The 18,495-nt window shown below is 40.3% G+C and overlaps 1 protein-coding gene across 4 annotated transcripts in view; it reads right to left on the bottom strand.

Moving 5' to 3' along the window:
- Nucleotides 1-3,539: 3,539 nt before the first annotated feature.
- Nucleotides 3,540-18,495, bottom strand: part of TNFRSF10A (TNF receptor superfamily member 10a) — a 46,025-nt gene continuing 31,069 nt past the window's right edge. Inside the window, exons 5-11 of one of the 4 annotated variants that reach the window (XM_081333915.1) lie at nt 18,205-18,293; nt 16,406-16,516; nt 14,201-14,226; nt 11,419-11,595; nt 10,329-10,392; nt 6,886-7,187; nt 5,268-5,368 (exon numbers count right to left, since the gene is read on the bottom strand). In XM_081333915.1, the coding sequence (XP_081190041.1) occupies nt 6,898-7,187; nt 10,329-10,392; nt 11,419-11,595; nt 14,201-14,226; nt 16,406-16,516; nt 18,205-18,293 (757 nt within the window). In that variant the 3' untranslated portion in view covers nt 5,268-5,368; nt 6,886-6,897. Of the gene's footprint in view, nt 7,188-10,328; nt 10,393-11,418; nt 11,596-14,200; nt 14,227-16,405; nt 16,517-18,204; nt 18,294-18,495 lie in introns of all 4 variants that reach the window. The other 3 variants (XM_081333917.1, XM_081333914.1, XM_081333916.1) reach the window with 3 other exon arrangements.

The following is an 18,495-nucleotide window of genomic DNA, read 5'->3' as shown; positions in this document are numbered from 1 at the left end:
CCCCTTATTTCATGTTGTATGGACACAAGCCTGATCTCTCACATCTCCATATTTTTGGTTCCTATGCTATGGTCAATATTCCTTTAGCCCAAAGAAAGAAAGGGGGTCCTGCAGCAAAAAGGATTAGATTTATGGGCATTGATGATAATTCAAAATGGAGCAAATACATTGACTCTCATCATGTTATTGTGGTTTCTCAATCTGCTACTTTTGAGGAAGATGCTGACTGGTCCAGGATTCATTCTAACGATCCTGGAGTTTATTTTCCTAGAGATGATGTTGCTGATGCCACGCAACCTGATGATCAAGATTCACAGGATAATGTTCCTTCCACGAGTTCTTCTCAACCTACTGTTCCGTCTTCGCAAGCCGCCGATGTTGCTGCTGGCGACGATGAAGACGAGGACGACACGGAAGAAGAATGGACGGTTGGCCCGAGACGTTCCAAGAGGTCCACAAAGGGAATCCCTCCAAAACGGTATTCGAGGCAAGTAACAAAAACACCTGTACCTTTGATTTGTAATGTTACACTTCCACCTGAGAAGTTCACACAGATCAAACATCTTCCTGAATCAGAACAAGATAAATGGTTTGAGGCAATGCAGGCTGAAATGGACAGTCTAAAGAAACTTCAAGTGTTTACGCCTGCAAGCCCTCCAGCAAACAAGAAAGTTATTGGTACTCGATGGGTCTACAGGATCAAAAAGAAGCCGAATGGTGAGTCGTTGTACAAGGCCAGACTCGTAGCCCAGGGTTTCGCTCAACGTTATCCTGAGGACTATACAAATACATACTCACCCACAGTGCGGACTGAAAGTGTGAAAATTGCTTTAGCCACTGCAACTATCCTTGGCCTAGAGGTTTTCCAGTTCGACGTTGAAACGGCTTATCTACACGCTGATCTTGATGAAGAAATTTACGTCAAAGGTCCTCCAGGTTTCCGACAGCAAGAAGGGGATACCTGGTTTCTACACAAAAGTCTTTATGGTCTGAAACAGTCTGGTTTAATGTGGTACTTATGTCTTTCTGACAAACTAAATTCAATGGGCTTTATTAAGTCCGAAACAGATGAATGCGTGTTTACTAAAAGATCCGGTAATAGGTATGAGATAATTCTTGTTTATGTCGATGATATTGTTTATATTGGTCCAAATAAGCAGATGAGTGAGGTTTTTGCTAAAGCTTTACAAAAGTTTTTCACGTTGAAGTCTTTAGGGTGTATTAACACTTATTTAGGTGTTCAAATTGCCAAAACTCAGAAGGGGTTTAGTCTCACACAAGAAGAGAAGATTGAACAACTGTTACATCACTGTAACATGGAGGACGCTAAGCCTGTGAGTATACCCATGCAAACTGATTTTCACATTTTGGCACACGAACCAAGTCCTGAGTTCGAAGATCAAACACTCTATCGCTCAGTCATTGGGTCGCTGCTGTATATTAGTAGTTGGACTAGACCCGACATTGCACTTAGTGTTAATCTTTTATCACGACACGTAGGCAAGGCAAAACAGTTTCATTGGACATGTGTTAAAAAGTTATTGAGGTATTTAAAAAACACCAAAGACATGAAGTTGTTGTTGGAACCCACACATACTGACTATGCAGAGTTATGTTGTTTTGCAGATTCAGATTGGGCGAGTGATAAGAAGTCACGGAAAAGTACATCAGGTTATATGATGTTTTTAAATGGATGTCCTGTTTACTGGCATGTGCGTAAACAGAATCTTGTTTCTTGTTCCTCTACAGAAGCTGAGTATGCTTGTGTGTCTGATGCATGCAATTCTTTAACCTGGTTTGATGCTTTAATCACAGATATCTGGACACATCCGATTCGACCAATCACAGTGATGGAAGATAATGAATCTGTGGTTTATATTTCTGAAACACGTTTTACAGGTTCAAGGTCCAGACACATTGACATCCGATATCAAAACATAAGGCAACTGGTGAAACAAGGTTTTGTGACATTACAGTATGTGCCTACACGTGACCAAATTGCTGACATGCTGAACAAACCACTTCCTACAGCCCAGCATGAGTATCTGCGTGAGAAGATGTGCCTTACTTGAGTCTTCACTTTGCTGACGAAAGAAGGGGAATGTCACTGCACGTTTTTTTTGTTCGTCAGAAAAGTTCATTTCTAACTGTACATTTCCCCTGTTCTCTGCACCTGTTGTGATAACTTATCTGGTAACCATAGTGAATCCCATATGACTAGCTATGTTATGGTTTCAGTCTGTTTACTGCGCATGTCTAGAGAAAGTTCTGAGTTGTTATCTGTATTGTTTTCTTCACTTTGCTGTTACTGACTGTTACGTTAGGATGTAGCCCAGCTAGCTCTGTATAATATATATTTAGTTTTTATATTTTTGTAAGTAAAAGGTATTTAGTAAGATTATGCGTCGTGTTTTTCTTGCCTTCCTGCAAGCATATCATGCATTCTCTGAAGCACGGTCCGTCGCCCTCTACAAAGGTGATTTTTACCTTGACAGTTTGTTAGTTGCAAAGTCGTGCCCGACCCATCGCAACCCCCTGGTCAACGTTCCTCCAGGTCTTCCTGTCCTCTATCTTTTGGAGTCCATTTAAGCTCACACCTACTTCTTCAGTGACTCCATCCAGCCACCTCATTCTCTGTCGTCCCGTTCTTCTATTGCCCTCAATCTTTCCCAGCATTAGGCTCTTCTCCAGTGAGTCCTTCCTTCTCATTAGGTGGCCAAAGTATTTGAGTTTTAGCTTCAGGATCTGGCCTTCTAAAGAGCAGTCAGGGTTGATCTCCTCTAGGGCTGACCGGTTTGAACGTCTTGCAGTCCAGGGGACTCGCAAGAGTCTTCTCTAGCACCATAGTTCAAAGGCCTCAATTCTTTGGCGCTCAGCCTTTCTTATGGTCCAACTTTCACAGCCATACATTGCAACTGGGAAGACCATGGCCTTGACTATACGGACTTTTGTTGGCAGGGTGATGTCTCTGCTTTTTAGTGTGCTGTCTAGATTTGCCATGGCTTTCCTCCCCAGGAGCGTCCTTTAATTTCTTGGCTGCAATCCCCATCTGCGGTGATCTTGGAGCCCAGGAAAATAAAATCTGTCACTACCTCCATTTCTCAGCCAGCCCTGGCTAAGGAATTCTGGGAGTTGAAGTCCACAAGTCTTAAAGTTGCCAAGTTTGAAGACCCCTGCCCTACGGTATGTCCCAAACCTGGAATTGACTTCAGGATTGAACACAAGCTCACCTGCTCATATATTCTGAAATTTTTGATTGACTCATGTAGATATAAGATAGACTTCAAAGAGAGGATACAGAGAGTAAAACAAACACCCAATTGAAAAAAAAAGCCAGGAGTATGGTAAATTTGAGCCTAGTGATTCTCACCATCTTCCCATCCCCGCTCTTTGGAAGGTCAGATGCTTGAGGGTTTTTAAATATGAGACTATAAAAACCCAGGGAGAAAAGTTAATATCAAAAACAATACAAGATCATTTCTTCGGTTTGCTTTACGCTAAAAATTTATATTAACAGATTGTACAACAGTGCGCAATTTTGAATGAAGGTTTTATTTATTGCAAAACGGAACTTTACATAGCTTCATCAACAAGTACCTGTTTTCCTTTCAGTTGTCAATGAGCAAAAAAACAAGTCTGTAAATTAAACAAGGATCTATACAAACCCTGAACACATCGTATTTTTTTCATGCAATCCCTCTATCTAAAATAATTATGCATTTAAGTTAACATTTCTGCTTGAGTTTTTAAACCAAATATTTAAAAGGTAGAGAAAATGGAAACAAAAACAAACCATAAACATAAATATCTAGAAATAAATACAACCTTGGAACAAACTTCAATTTGAAGAGTAAGTATTTACATCAATATTTTTGTTCCTTAAGTGTCAATTCTGCTTCAACAGATGTCTGCAAACATGGTGTTCCACCTTTGGCAGGATCCAGATCTCAACTGCTAAAAAAGGAGACCTGGGCTTGTCATCTTATGGGTTCAGCCAATACACTGAATGGAAATATGTTGAATTTCAAAGATTTACGTAGGACCCGGTCTTCCAAATCCACATAAACTTAATCAGATGGACTTTGTCATCAAGGCTTCCATTACATAGAACATGCAAAATGCATGCCAGAGACTTAAAGACTTTAAAAATCTGGCTCAGGGTCTATCATTATATGCACCCTCTTCTCTTTAATGCTGCAGTGGTTTCCTGCACTCCATACCAAATAAAAAATGAATTCTTCTGGCTCTCTTGCATTTTTATTGGCCTCTGGAAATGCCGCAGAGTAAGACAAATTCAAATTCATCCTGATTTAAAAAAACGTTATTTTTAACCCAAAACAATAAGTCACAGTGTAAAGTCACAGCTGAGTTATCTGGACACTGAAGCTCATCCAGAACAGTTGTCCACCCAGAAACTGTTGGACAGTTCTTCGGGGAATGGAAAGAGGGCCTTGTCACCCAACCTTGTAGTCTCCCTGCTTCCCTTCCACACATGAACATACACCCCTATTGAGTTAAATTGTTGACTACTGAAAATTATGGGCAGAAACTGCCCCCCATCTAATTCCTTTTGTACTAACACTGACATAACAGTGTCAAGGCATGGAACAGAGGAAAGAGAATCCACCCTTTATCACACCAGAGTATTCTTTATCCAGAATCAAATGTGGGATGCCAAAAACAGTGAATTCAACAATGAAAGGAAGGCAGCACATGAAGGCTAGTGTTCTACACAACTTTGGGGCCACTTTGAACCTACAAGGGGGACCTTGTAGGCACACGGAGAGTGGAGCATCACAGTTTACAATCTCAAAGAATGGCTTGTAAATCTGCAGAGTGCAAGAAAGGTAAATATCCCCTTTCTCAGGCTCCAGATTAATAATTCACAAAATAAAAATATTCATCAGCTTATTTTAAAAAATTTTCATAAATAAAACCCTTGTCATATTTACTGCAAACCAGAAATAGGACCTCACATTAAAGAGCTTTGGTTAGTGTGGATTTTTTTTTGGAACATTTTCGTTTTAAAGATCAGCAATTTTTTCTTTTTAATGCTATTTTGACCTTTTTAGTGTAATGGCAGCAAAAACACACACATGTTTTTTAGGAACTCAAATCGACAGGGTATTTTAAAAAGATCGATAACTCAGGCTGATTTCATCAACAGAGTACCCATATCTTCTTGGTGAGGATCTGGACCCTGCCCTGTCACACGGCAGAATATAAATTAACATTAAACTGTAAACAAGTATTTGGAAAATACTTCTCTCCGGTCTTTTCAGGCTTCCTACTGAAAAGAGATTAGCAGAGACCTCCAAAGTGCACTTAAGAACAATCCTCCCTTTATGAGAAATGTATAACGGCTTGTCTAAAAAAAAAACACGAGATGGAAAATAACTTCGGGCACAGCATTTCGTTCCTTGAGATTTTCAATTTTCCCTGAATTAAAAAAAGAAGAGAGAATGTCTCTAGTCCTTGCAGAAGAAATTCTCTTAAAAGGTCTTTGAGGAGAGCTCCTGAATATACTGGATTGCAGAGTTCTGCAACCTTTGCAGGTTGGTGACCCGGCACGGGGGGGGAGAGAGGGGGGGGAAGAGGGGATGGTTTTGCACGAGGGGCAGGCGCGCACATGCATGTGTTTCAGCCACTTGTACAAGTGGGGCTGCAAGCGTGCGCTCGCCGGCATGCTCCTCAACGTAAGCCGGTTGCTCTGATATTCGGCTGTGGGCCATAGTTTGGAGACCCCTGCAGAATTGAATCAAGGGAGGGAGGATTTCTCCCCTCTACACCCAGCACCCCAGAGATATAGATACAAGAAATCAGTTTTGACGATATGGTATTCTGTACCCAGGAGAGTTAAATTCAGCAGAAAACATATGAAAAACTTCACAGTGTCAAGAGAATAGCAAACGCCGGCCCAGCTTTTCAAGTGAAAGGATTGTTCTTATTTGAGGAGGTTCCTTTTACTACTGAACAGCAGCAGGATTTAAAAACCAAATACTTTTTAGGCATGTACAAAAAGATGGTTTCCCGATATAAATTCTCTATTTTATTTTATTATTATTATTTTAAAAAAACACGGTTTGTCTTAGGTTCGTCGGGTTTTCTTTTGGATTTGACGTGAACAAAAAGATGCTTATCTTTTGTTTACGTCAAATCCAAAAGAAGACCTGAAACTATCAAAACTTACCCGAGACGATTTGTGTTTTGTTTTTTTTTGTTTTTAAAAAATAAAAATACAGAATTTATATTGGTAATTGAAAAAGATCAATTTGGCTGCCCAACTAATTTTCGCAGGAAAGATGTCATTTGTACTGAAAAGACTGGAACAACCTTCAAAATAACACCGATATAGACATATCTACTAGTAACATAATAATTTCTGCAAATTCAAGAGCCAAATTGGTGTGGCACCTCTTTAAAGAAATGCCTCTTTGCTGTGGGCTTACAGAGCAGTTGTGCCATCCTAAGAAAACCCGGGCTGAATAAAGAAGGGAAATGTCGCAGGGTGCCACTGCCGACTGCTTTGAGCCAGACACGGCAGGCTGTTGACACTTCCTTACCTTAAGGGTGTATTTTCTGAATGATGACTTGACAAAGTCTGCAAAAGGACACAGTTTCTGAAAGGAGATGGCAACAACTGCGTCTGGCATAATCCACGTCTACTCTGAAAGCATCTTTTGATTTTGAGTCGAATGTACAGCACAGCCCTAGCTGCCAACATAAAACCCCTTTTGGAAAGGCAGTGCATAGGAGGCCTTGTGCTAGTTTGGGCTATTTTAAAATGTAAACAACATATGGCTTGGTGAGAAGAAACTAGTAACTCAACATCTTTTCCTTCTTGCTTTGCCAGGTGGACAAACACTGGATTCAAGAAGGGCCCACCTGGCTAAGAACCTATTCTTCATAGACATACAAATGTTGAGCAATGAGAACTGCTGTAACTTCTTCCACAATGCCCTTTAAATCCATGTCATTGAGCACCTCCAGAAGAACACTCAAGGTGGCTGCCTGCCCGTTCTTGTCCAGCCAAGTCCGTAGCATTTGATAATGCTGCTCATTCACATATTGTGAACACTTCTCTGCAGAGTCAATTTCGTTGTCGCTCAACTTGAGGAGTCTCATGAATCTCCTCCAGTGTTTTGAAGGCACCCTGTTGATGAAGGTGTCAAAAGCTCGACTCAGAGCTGGAAAGGAATATGATAAGTGTGAGGGAGATGAAAGGAGGAGTTGGAGTCGTCGTCTTATTAATCAGCTGCTTTTAAATCCCCAGTTGCATAGGTTGCTATGGGGAAATTCTGGGACCCCTGGAAGGCCTTTTTCAGAATCAAGTGTGGCATAACTCAGTGGCTTGTCCTTATAAAAGTGTAGCTACATTTTTCAGAATTGCAGAAAGAATTGTTGGTGGATGTCAGCAATGGGGATGAAGTAAGTATGTCCTTTGGTAGGACACAGAGATTTTTACAGCTGCTTGCTCCTCTCCCTCTCTTGAAATGCAAATCCTGTCCCCCTCGAAAGTCAATAGAATTTAAAAAAAAAACCCACATAAATAAATGAGATAAAAATAAAAATCTTCATGAAAATAAAACCGTAAAGATGATCACGGAGAATGAGACAGCCAAGCAAAACTAGCCAGGCACGCAACCCAAGATAACCTCATGCCTTGGTGGAGCAGTGGGCTAATGCCTCCTTAAGTAACACTAGCTGCCTGCAATTAGTGCAGGTTCGCATCCCACCAGGCTCAAGGTTGACTCAGCCTTCCATCCTTCCCAGGTAGGTAAAATGAGCACCCAGATTGTTGGGGGCAATTAAGCTGACTTTGTAATAATGCCGCTTGGGGTGTGTGTGTGAAAGCCCGAATAAGCAGGCATATACATAGAATGAAGGCTACTGCTAAGCTTGTAAGCCGCCCTGAGTCTTCGGAGAAGGGTGGGATATAAATGGAATTAAAATAAAATAAAAAATGCTAGTATCTTCAAGCCAAAGCAGATTCTGACGGTGATAATAGCCTTGTCCTTTCATAGGAACTAGAAAAACCAGTCTGTAAATTTAACAAGGCAGCTTTTATCACTTCTAGTATGAGGTGCCTTGAATAACGGGAAAAGGGTCTAGTTTAAAAAGCAAACAATGGCTGCTCCTGCTTTCCTAGATTCTGCCTTTAAAACACAAACCCCAGTGATGTCAATGTGATGTCATTAGAACTTGATAAATCATATTTAAATATGTGGAATTTAAGAGGGACTCTACTGAAGGCTTCAACACCCCCCCCCACACACACACATCCACTGAAAAACACCTTTGTGGTGTCATCTGGCAGGAGGAATGAAAGAGGGGACCAGGTGTTGCTTTTGTTTTTCTCTATGGCCAATGTTTCTCGACATCAGAAACTTCAAGATGGATGGACTTCAACTCCCGGAGTTCCCCAACAGCCATCCACCTATCTTGAAGTTGCCAAGGTTGAGGACACTGTTCTAGGGGTTTCCTTGGAAGACCTGAAGTTAGCGTTCTGATGCTCCCCAGACATGTCTTGTCTCCAACATCCGCGAGTTACAGAAACCCAAACAATGCTACCTTGGACAAAAGGGCTTATTCACGGTTGCTTCACACAACTGCTCTCCATTTTACAAAGCACAGGTATCTAATTTGTCAGAATTAGATATCCCATACAAATCAGGGGGAAACTAAACATGAGCAATGTTGACACCACTGTGGTGTCAGCCCGGAAGGAGGAATGAAAGAAGGCCAGGCTTTGCCCTTGGTTTTCTACGGCACTGTTTCTCAACCCTGGCAGCTTCCAGACACGTCCACATCCTTCCTTCTTAATAATGCAAACCAACAGGAAATAAATCCTAATTGAGTCAAGGAGGTTGAGCATGTTCAGCATCTCTTAAAAAGAGCCTTGGTGGAGCAGTGGGCTAATGCCTCCTTAAGTAACACCAGCTGCCTGCAATTAGTGCAGGTTCGAGTCCCACCAGGCTCAAGGTTGACTCAGCCTTCCATCCTTCCGAGGTAGGTAAAATGAGGACCCAGATTGTTGGGGGCAATAAGCTGACTTTGTAATAATGCCGCTTGGGGTGTGTGTGTGTGTGAAAGCCCTAATAAGCAGGCATATACATAGAATGAAGGCTATTGCTAAGCACATTGAGTTGTGCTTCTTAGATTGTAAGCCGCCCTGAGTCTTCGGAGAAGGGCGGGATATAAATGGGATTAAAATTAAAATTAAATTAAATCTGTCAAACATTGGATCTGATTTGGAAAAAGGAAATGACTGAAACATGAAGGGGAAGGAGTATTTATTTTATTTTTATTTTAATCCCATTTATATCCCGCCCTTCTCCGAAGACTCAGGGCGGCTTACAATTTACAATTTCCTTCGTGTGGCCAGGAATCCGCTCTGAATTATTTCTAACAGGAAAGAATAGAGCACAGTGTTGGATTGTGAACCCAGCAGGGCAAGAAGTAACGGGTGGAAGCTTATCAAAGAGAGAACCAACACAGAGAGAGAGAGAGAACTAAGGAGAAATTACCTATCAGTGTGGATAATCAACAGTAGAACAACTTATTTCCAGAAGTTGTGGGTACTCCCATCACTGGAGGTTTTCAAGAAAAGATTGGCCAACCGTTTGTTCACACTGATATAGGATCTTCTGCTCAAGCAGGGGGTTGGACTGGAAGACCTCTAAGATCCTTTCCAGCCCTATTGTTCTATCTTCTAGTTACTATGTATGTATGTATGTATGTACTGTATGTATGTATGTACCTATCTATCTGTCTGTCTATCTATCTATCTATCTATCTATCTATCTATCTATCTATCTATCTATCTATCATCTATCTATCTATCTATCTATCTATCTATCTATCTATCTATCTATCTATTTAAATTTATATGCCGCCCTTCTCCCTGAGGACTCTGGGCGGCTCACAACAATAAAAATTAAAAAACATAGGATGAAAAGTTTTTAAAAAGAATTAAACAATAAATACAATAATTACGTGACAATTTAAAAAACCCGATAAAAACCTAATTAAAAAACTTAGTCCAGACCCGCTTGTTGGAACAACCAAGTCTTCAGGTCACGGTGGAAGGACCGAAGGTCAGGGGTCAACCGCAGCTCCGGGGGTAATTCGTTCCAGAGGGTCGGCGCGCCCACAGAGAAGGCTCTCCCCCTGGGGGTCGCCAGCCGGCATTGCCGACGGCACCCTGAGGAGGCCGACTCTGTGGGAGCGAACCGGGCGATGGGATACATCTAATACATGATATCTCAAGGAGCATTCTGGCAAAAAAAAGAATTCAAATTAACTTGCAAGAATTTAAGAGCACTTACTCTCTGCTGCGTTCCTGCCATTTTCAGGAACTAACTTCCTTCTTTCTGCACATCCTTGACCTTCCTATAATGAGAAAGAATAAGAAAAGTAAAGGTAAAGCTTTCCCCTTGTCCGGTCATGTCTGACTCTAGGGGGCGGTGTTTATCTCTGTTTCTTAGTGGAGGGAGTCCATGTTATCCAAAGAAACTTTCCATGGTCATGTGGCCAGCATGACTATATGCCAAGGTGCACGGAACACTGTTACCTTCCCACTGAAGTGGTGCCTATGCATCTACATGCATTTGCGTCATTTCGAACTGCTAGGGTAGGCAGGAGCTGGAGCAAGTGACGGGAGCTCACCCAGTCACACAGCACTCGAGTCTCAAACCCGGCTTGTCAGCTTTCTGGCTGACAAGCTCAGCGTGTTTAACCACTGAGCCATCACACCTCCTGAATGAATACAACTCAACTGCATTCATGAAATTAATAAGGCAGCCCTCAACGTACAAACATAATTGGGACTAGAATTTCCATTGTAAGTCATTGCAGTCATAAGACAAGTTGGACCCAAACTTATGACCATGTTTTGTATTGCTATATTGTTTCATATGGTTGAGAACCCATTGAATGGGCGATTTTTGCCAGAACCTGGCAAAAAGATCAACAGCTAGAATCACATGGTACATCACACGCGCAATGGTTAAAATGCAGTATTGCAGGCAAACTCTGCCCACAGTTTGGAGTTCGAACCTGACCGGTTCAAGATTGACTCAGCCCCTCCATCTTTCCGAGGTCGATAAAACAAAGACCCAGATTGTTGGGGGAAAGATGCTCACATCGTAAACTGCCCAGAATGTGCTGTAACGCACTGTGGGGTGATATATAAGCCTAAGTGCTATTGCTATCACAGGAGACTGCAGATGGTTGTAATTGTAAGCCAATTACCAAATGCCTGAATTGCAATTATGTAACAACGGGGGTGGGGTGGGGGGTTTACCATGATTGTAAATGTGAGGACCGGACTTTTTTCATAATTTCAAAAGATCAATAGACAAATAGTTGTACATACACGTGTGACTAACAATCACAACGTGTTTACATTTTAGTTACCTCTGGAGGGGAAGCTCTTAATGGAATCATTGCTTCCAGCGCTTGTCCATTGGCAATGTTACAACTGGGTGAAAATATTTTGCACCTCTGGTTCCTTTGCATGTTCAACATGTTGTCATGTTCTTCCCTTGGCGCTGGACTGGACCTCTTCTGCAGATATTGGCGGAATTGGGTACTCTTAAAAAAAACATACGGTGGATTTTACTAGCTCTAAAAAATAAAATATGACTTTGTCTCTGGATTTTTAAAAGCGTACATATCCCTTTAGGCATAGGAACCAAGTCTTGCTGAATTAAATGACATTCCAAATAATCACTCTTCCCCATTTAACAGAGGATGCCATTTTAGCTACTGTTTATTTTACAGGAAGGATACTGTGGGTAGCAATATTCACCAAAGTTAAGAGTTAATTCTGAGAATTCTGAGGATTAAATCTACCCAAGTTGAGTGGAGGATCATTAGCCATTGTAATTACTTCAACAAGTAATTTTACTGTTAAAATTAATTTCCTGTTAAATTAATAGTGAATTAATTTAACTAATGCTAGGAAAAATAATTTTAATTGCTTAATTGTTAGCACTTCAATTGTATAATTGCTTGCTTGATTAATTAATGCTAAATTTAGTAATGCTAGTAAATACAGCATATTAAGAGATGTTTTACCAAACTATTCAGATAAGACTGTTATTGGCAAAGAAAGATAAACAGATTTATAGATAACTATAAATATATATGACTATTCTGCTTGGATACCTGACTAATTTGATTCCCCTGGAAAAAAAATTTCAAATAGTTCAAGCAGCTTAAGAAGGAATAAACAATACAAAATATATGATAGAGAGATAGATAGATAGATAGATAGATAGATAGATAGATAGATAGATAGATAGATAGATAGATAGATAGATGATAGATAGATGTTTTTTTTAAAAAAAAGGTTTTACACAATATTTGCTATCCCTAACTTGGTTGCATTATTTTTCTCCATTTTCAATTTGAAGACTTTCTACTATATTCTTTAATATAGACCATAAATTGAAACGACAAAATTCAAATCCATGAAATCTTCAAAAATTAGACTACATGTATGTATTGTCCTGTATTTACAACCTAAGAACTATATAATTGTCACTTCAGTTCATCTGAATATATTTATTTTGGCAATTTAGAAAGTACCCAACTACAGATGACTCTGGACACCTTCCCGATGGAAAACAGTAGAAAACAATGAGAAAAAAAAATCATAATTAGCTAGAGACAACCCTATAAACTTGGGTTTCTCAGCAACTTTAAAATTTGAGGACTTCAACTCCGAGAATTCTGGGAGTTGAAGTCCACTTGTCTTAAAGTTGCCAAGGTTGAGAAATCCTGCTATAAACCAAACACCATCAAACAGGGGTTCCACATTTGGCCTATACATGGTTTGGGAGAACCACCTGACCTTCAATAGCTTTTTGAATATCATCAGGATGGGAGGCATATATATTAGGTGAACATTATTCCAGAGGCCAAGTACCACAGTTAAAAAAGACACTTTTCCAGGGTTTTGCTAGATGATGTTGTTTAGTTGTTGGGATCCAAAACACTCCCACTCTGTCCAATCTCACTGAATGGACAGAAATAGCGGGAGATAGGCAGTCCCACAAATAACCCAGCCTTGTAATGCCATGAATAGCAATAGCAATAGCACTTAGACTTATATACCATTTCACAGTGCTTTACAGCCTATTAACCCAACAATCTGGGTCCTCATTTTACCGACCTCAACCTCAGAAGGGTGGGTGGCTGAGTGAATCTTCAGCCGGTGAGAATCAAACTGCCAAACTCCTGGCAGCCAGCAGTCAGCTGAATTAGCCTGCAGTACTGCACTCTAACCACTGGGGCAGTGGTTAGAATCACAACAAGAAATATGACAATGAGTGAGGTAGATGAAGGGCTTTAACGGAGACAACCAACACCCTGAATTGCACTCAGAAGCCTACAAGTAAACATCACAGCTTGTGGAGAGGCATAGGCATAAGCATAACAATAGGCATAACAAAGCATGCCCACCAGTTCCGGCATTGCCACATTCTGGACCAGCTGCACCTTCTGAATGGTCCTCAAGGCAGCTCCATCTATGATGAGCTGTGGTGGTAAAATAGTTAGAATGAAGTATTGCAGGCTAATTCTGCCTCCTGCCAGCAGTTCGATCTGGCTGAAGGTTGATTCAGCCTTCCATCCTTCCAAGGTCAATAAAAGGAGGAACAAGATTGTTGGGGGCAAAAGGCTGGCTCTGTAAACTGTATGGAAATGGCTGTAAAGCACTGTGAAGCGGTATGTAAATCTAAGTGCTACTGCTATTTCTGTAACAACACTAGAGATACTCCACTGTGAAAGTTGGATACCTTTCTTTCAAAGTTTTTTTTTCCAGCAAAATATTTCCTCTCTTTATCTTTACACCCAATTATGTTTTATTTTTAAAAAAGAGATCTTCCCCCTGCCAAAATGTACCCCAGTACTCAAGGATGATACAATCATAATGTTGTTCTAATGCAACATAATTTTGTTAAATCTTCATAATGATCTTGCAGCGTGCAGAGCTCAATGACATAACCTATAACCTATGCAAAATACCCTATATTCTATGACTAAGGAGGGAAGACTGAAAAATAATCACATGGCTTATAATGTGACTTCCCGTGTTATAAGATAGCTTCTCATACAAAAGTTGTGACACTAAAAAAAAATCCCCTCACCCAGTATTACTTTTCCCATCTCCAGAGGAGAAAAGAGTTCTTACCGTGGAGCTCCAGAAACCTGTGCAAGCTGTAAGAGAAAACAGGATGATATAGAGAAATTTAGCCAGCAGAGCAGTGTTCACACGTGGACATGTTATAAAGACATTTAAATGAGAACCTGATAAATTATTCATGCACAGACTGCTACATGCATGGAACAGCTGTTCTGGGATGGCTTGATCTCAGACTGGAATGTGCCCGTTTGTTCTAAATACAGAATGAACTAGGATTGCTTTGTTCCAGATGGGGAAGAGGGATTTATATGTTACTTATATGTAAAGGTGTAGGTCTATACATATGTGTATATAGCATGTTTTAAATGTGTGTTGTGCATGTGTACACTTTGAGAGCAAGCAACTAAATTTCATTTTTAATGTGTGACGTTGTGCCCACAGGAAAAAAATGACAATAAAGGTTATCCATCCACCCACTTGAGAGTATGAAGCAGGCAAGAATGGGGGAAAACCCAGGCTGAGAGGCTATCTGGAATTTAGAGAAGGGAAGATTGCAAGTTAGGAGGCTAGTGGGATATTATATTATTATTATTATTATTATTATTATTATTATTATTATTATTATTATTATTATTATTATTATTATTATTATTCTGCCACTCAACTCCCAGTGACCCTGGACGTTGCAGATAAAAATGTTAAAAACAAGGGGGAAAAATACATTGGGTCATCAGTAGCAACAATTATGGGGAAGGAAAGACCCTGGGGATGACTAAGGGCTATGCAGGCCAGTAGGATATGCCCTTCTGAGAACTGCTAAAAATATGTAAGAGCATCACAAGGAAGATACAATGAAGACCCACATATTGTTTCTGGAGAAGGTGAGGGAGGAAATGAGATGTACCATCCATGCAATACCACCATTCTGGGATCCCTGCAGGTTTTGTTTGGCTAAAAACCCAGAATAGTAAATATGTCCTGGATTTTGCTCTTGCTGAACCATGGCCGATCCAGAATGAGATGCATTATTTGAGGCTCAAAATGAAACATTCCCCCCTATTAGGACCAACCAAAACGTTGGTTGAGTTTGATCAACCAAAAGGGGAAGATTCCATTGCCCAAAGGCTGCTCAGGTCTTGCGCTTCAAGAGTTTCTGAATCGGTGTACATGCGTGTTACTTCTGACTTTTTTCCCCACCCTCCTAAAATCACATTAGACAAGGCCTCCATCCTTGTGTATCATGCAATGCTAGTGTGTAATGAGAGGGCAAATCTCAGCGAGCATATTGTTAAACAAAACCATTAAAGATGGCGTAGCAATATAAGGGTGAAAGCTAGGTCTCAGACAGTCGAAACCAAAATAGTTTGATACTGGATTTCCCCATTACCAATCCAAAGAAGACAGGGAAACTATTCCCTCTACCCAAAATACAGTCGCTTTTATCCCTCTACGCTGAGCCGGTGGGAGAAAAATTTCAGACACATTTGATATTCAGAAGATGTTGAATTTTTTGAATAAAAGCACTCTCATAATACATCAAAAAGTTCTCAGAAACTTGTGTCCCTATTTATCTGTTCAACTTGCCCTGGGGAGTGGGAACAGGACTGTGACTATAAGGTTGATAGCAACATTATTGTCCTATAACTAACACGGGACAAGAAGAACCTTCCAATTCTTATTTTTAAGTGAAAAATAAAACTTTGTACGCTGGGTTCTCCCCCAGATTTGGATTGGATTCAGACTTGGAGTGATTTCAGTTTTAAAACACCTGAAGAGAAGACAGGAATTCTTGCAAAAGCCTAGCAAACACCAAAGCTGCAGAGCTTTATCAAATCTCCATCTACATGAAGATGTTGAGGGAGTTGAGTTATTACAATAATGTAAGGTCACATTAAAGAGAAATTTGACTCAATCTTGCAAAAGGATTTCTACACTCCAAAATGAGTAAATGAAACCAGCAAGTAATAACGCAGTCAAGTAAAGCTGACCCCAGATCAATTCTGTCCACCTTTTCTCTAGAATTCTGAGGCTTGAAGTCCATGCATCTTCAAGTTCCCAAGGTTGAGAAACACTGTATTATGCAGAGTAGGATGGCAGAATTCTAAACTCTATAACTTCTGAATGCTGTTGAGGCTCCCTTCTTTGTTTTCTTCATGATAAAAAGTTCTTTGCTTATCACACTATCATACCAAGGGCTTTGCTAAATGTCTTAAGCATTTTGAGTCTCAGTGAAAACAGAAATATTATTCTTACCGTTTCTAAACCTTGTGGGTTTTTTCCAACAACATGCTAGGCCCAACATTGCAGACAACACCGCAATAGGCAGAATGATCCAGATCCATCTATGATCTATTCCAGGGGAACCTTAAAATGAAAGGAAAGGAGAGGAAAGGGGGAAAAAAGGTAGGTATAGACCATGGGTGTCAAACTCGCAATGTCACATGATGTGTTGTGACGTATTGTGACATTTTTTCCATTGCCGGCAATGGGGTGGGCGTGGATTCGGCATGACACATCTGGCCTGTGGATTGGCAGTTTGATACCCCTGGTATAGACTGATCATTTGAATGGTAATGCTTCTTCCAACTGGGTCCTATACTGGCTTCTGAGAGGCTTGCAACAAAATTTGATGTAATGACTTTAATCTACAAACCCTTTTCTGGAATCAGCCCCATCCGACGAGGAGAAACTGATAAAAGCCAATTTCAGAGACTAAAGTGGTTTTCGTGATTCCTTGAGTGAGCTGTTGTTTACTGTGAGGTTGTTTGCCTTTGGAAGTTCCTTGATTGGGGCATTGTTTGCTTGATTGGTTTAAAGCAGAGATTAACTCCAAGATTAACCCTAGACCAGGGGTAGGCAACCTTGGCTCTTTTATGACTGGTGGACTTCAACTCCCAGAATTCCTGAGCCAGCCATGCTGAGGGGAAAGAGAGAGGTTTCCAAGCTGAGCCATGCTGGCTCAGAAATTCTGGGAGTTGAAGTCCACCAGTCATAAAAGAGCCAAGATTCCCCACCCCTGCACTAGCATATAAAATCAGAGCAAACTCCCGCTCACTACTAGCACTGATGATTTTACCTAGTTTGGCAATGAAATGTCTACAAGAAAACAACCAAGCTTAGGGAATACCAAGGACCCCACCGTTAACATCACTGCCTCTTAAAACACAATCCAATGCATCTTCATTCCACAACTCACCCCATTTTCAATAACTCATCTCTAAATCTTCAATTCTCCTTAGACGTCCGCAAAGGTCCAGTAAAAATCAACAAAAATACCTAAGTATATAAATCTCCTTTTTCTATTTAATCTAAATTCCCCTTATCCCCCCTCTTTAACAAAATCTAATACAGGGGTCTTCAATCCTGGCCCTTTTATGACTTGTGGACGTTAGCTCCCAGAATACCTCAGTCAGGCATGCTGGCTGAGGAATCCTGGGAGTTGAAGTCCACAAGTCATAAAAGGGCCAAGTTTGAAGACCCCTGATCTATTATTATTATTATTATTATTATTATTATTATTATTATTATTATTATTAATAATAATAATAATAATAATAATAATAATAATAATAATAATAATAATAATAATAATAATAATAATAATAATAATAATAATAATAATAATTTTATTTGTATACCGCCCTTCTCCCGAAGGACTCAGGGCGGTGAACAGGGCAGTATATATTAAAAGACAAAATACAAAAATTAAAAGAGATTAAACAAAATGCCCACAATTCTTACAATAAGTTAAAACACATTAGAATAAGTTAAAACACATTAATAAAACCCATATGATAGCAACTTCCAAAGAACTGTCCTTGCTTAGCAGATACAGAATGCTGGTTCTCTTCCAGAGAAGGGATGGTTGCAGATTCAAAGGCCAGAGGACATCAGGAATCAAATAATCTGTCTGCTCAAGAAATATTCTAACCAAGAGCTGTCATCATTGCCATATTTTGTTACATTTCCTTCTTGTTCTGTATGAAAATTCATCTTAGGACTAGCACCATAGTCTCACATTCACTGATACTACCAGTATGCAAGCAACTTACTTGTTGGAGGTGATGAGGTAGTATCAGGAAGACACTGGATGTCACTCGTAGGCGTGCAATCCTGCACCTTCTTTGCTCCAGGTCCACAGCTATGGACACAAAAAGAAAACTGACACTGAAGGACTTGGTCAACACTCAGACTGAAACAAGCATCAATTGGAATCACTGAAAGCTGAACCACTAGAAACAGCGGCCAGATCTTACTAACGGTGGGATGGTCATCAAAACTAAGCTTATTCTCAACAGGCCACTGTATGGTGGCTTCAAAAGAGTTGAGCCAAGTCTCTACAC

The sequence above is a fragment of the Vipera berus genome, assembly GCF_964194415.1.
Source record: "Vipera berus genome assembly, chromosome: 8".
Classification (NCBI taxonomy): domain Eukaryota; kingdom Metazoa; phylum Chordata; class Lepidosauria; order Squamata; family Viperidae; genus Vipera; species Vipera berus.
This window is presented reverse-complemented; position numbering and strand designations above follow the sequence as displayed.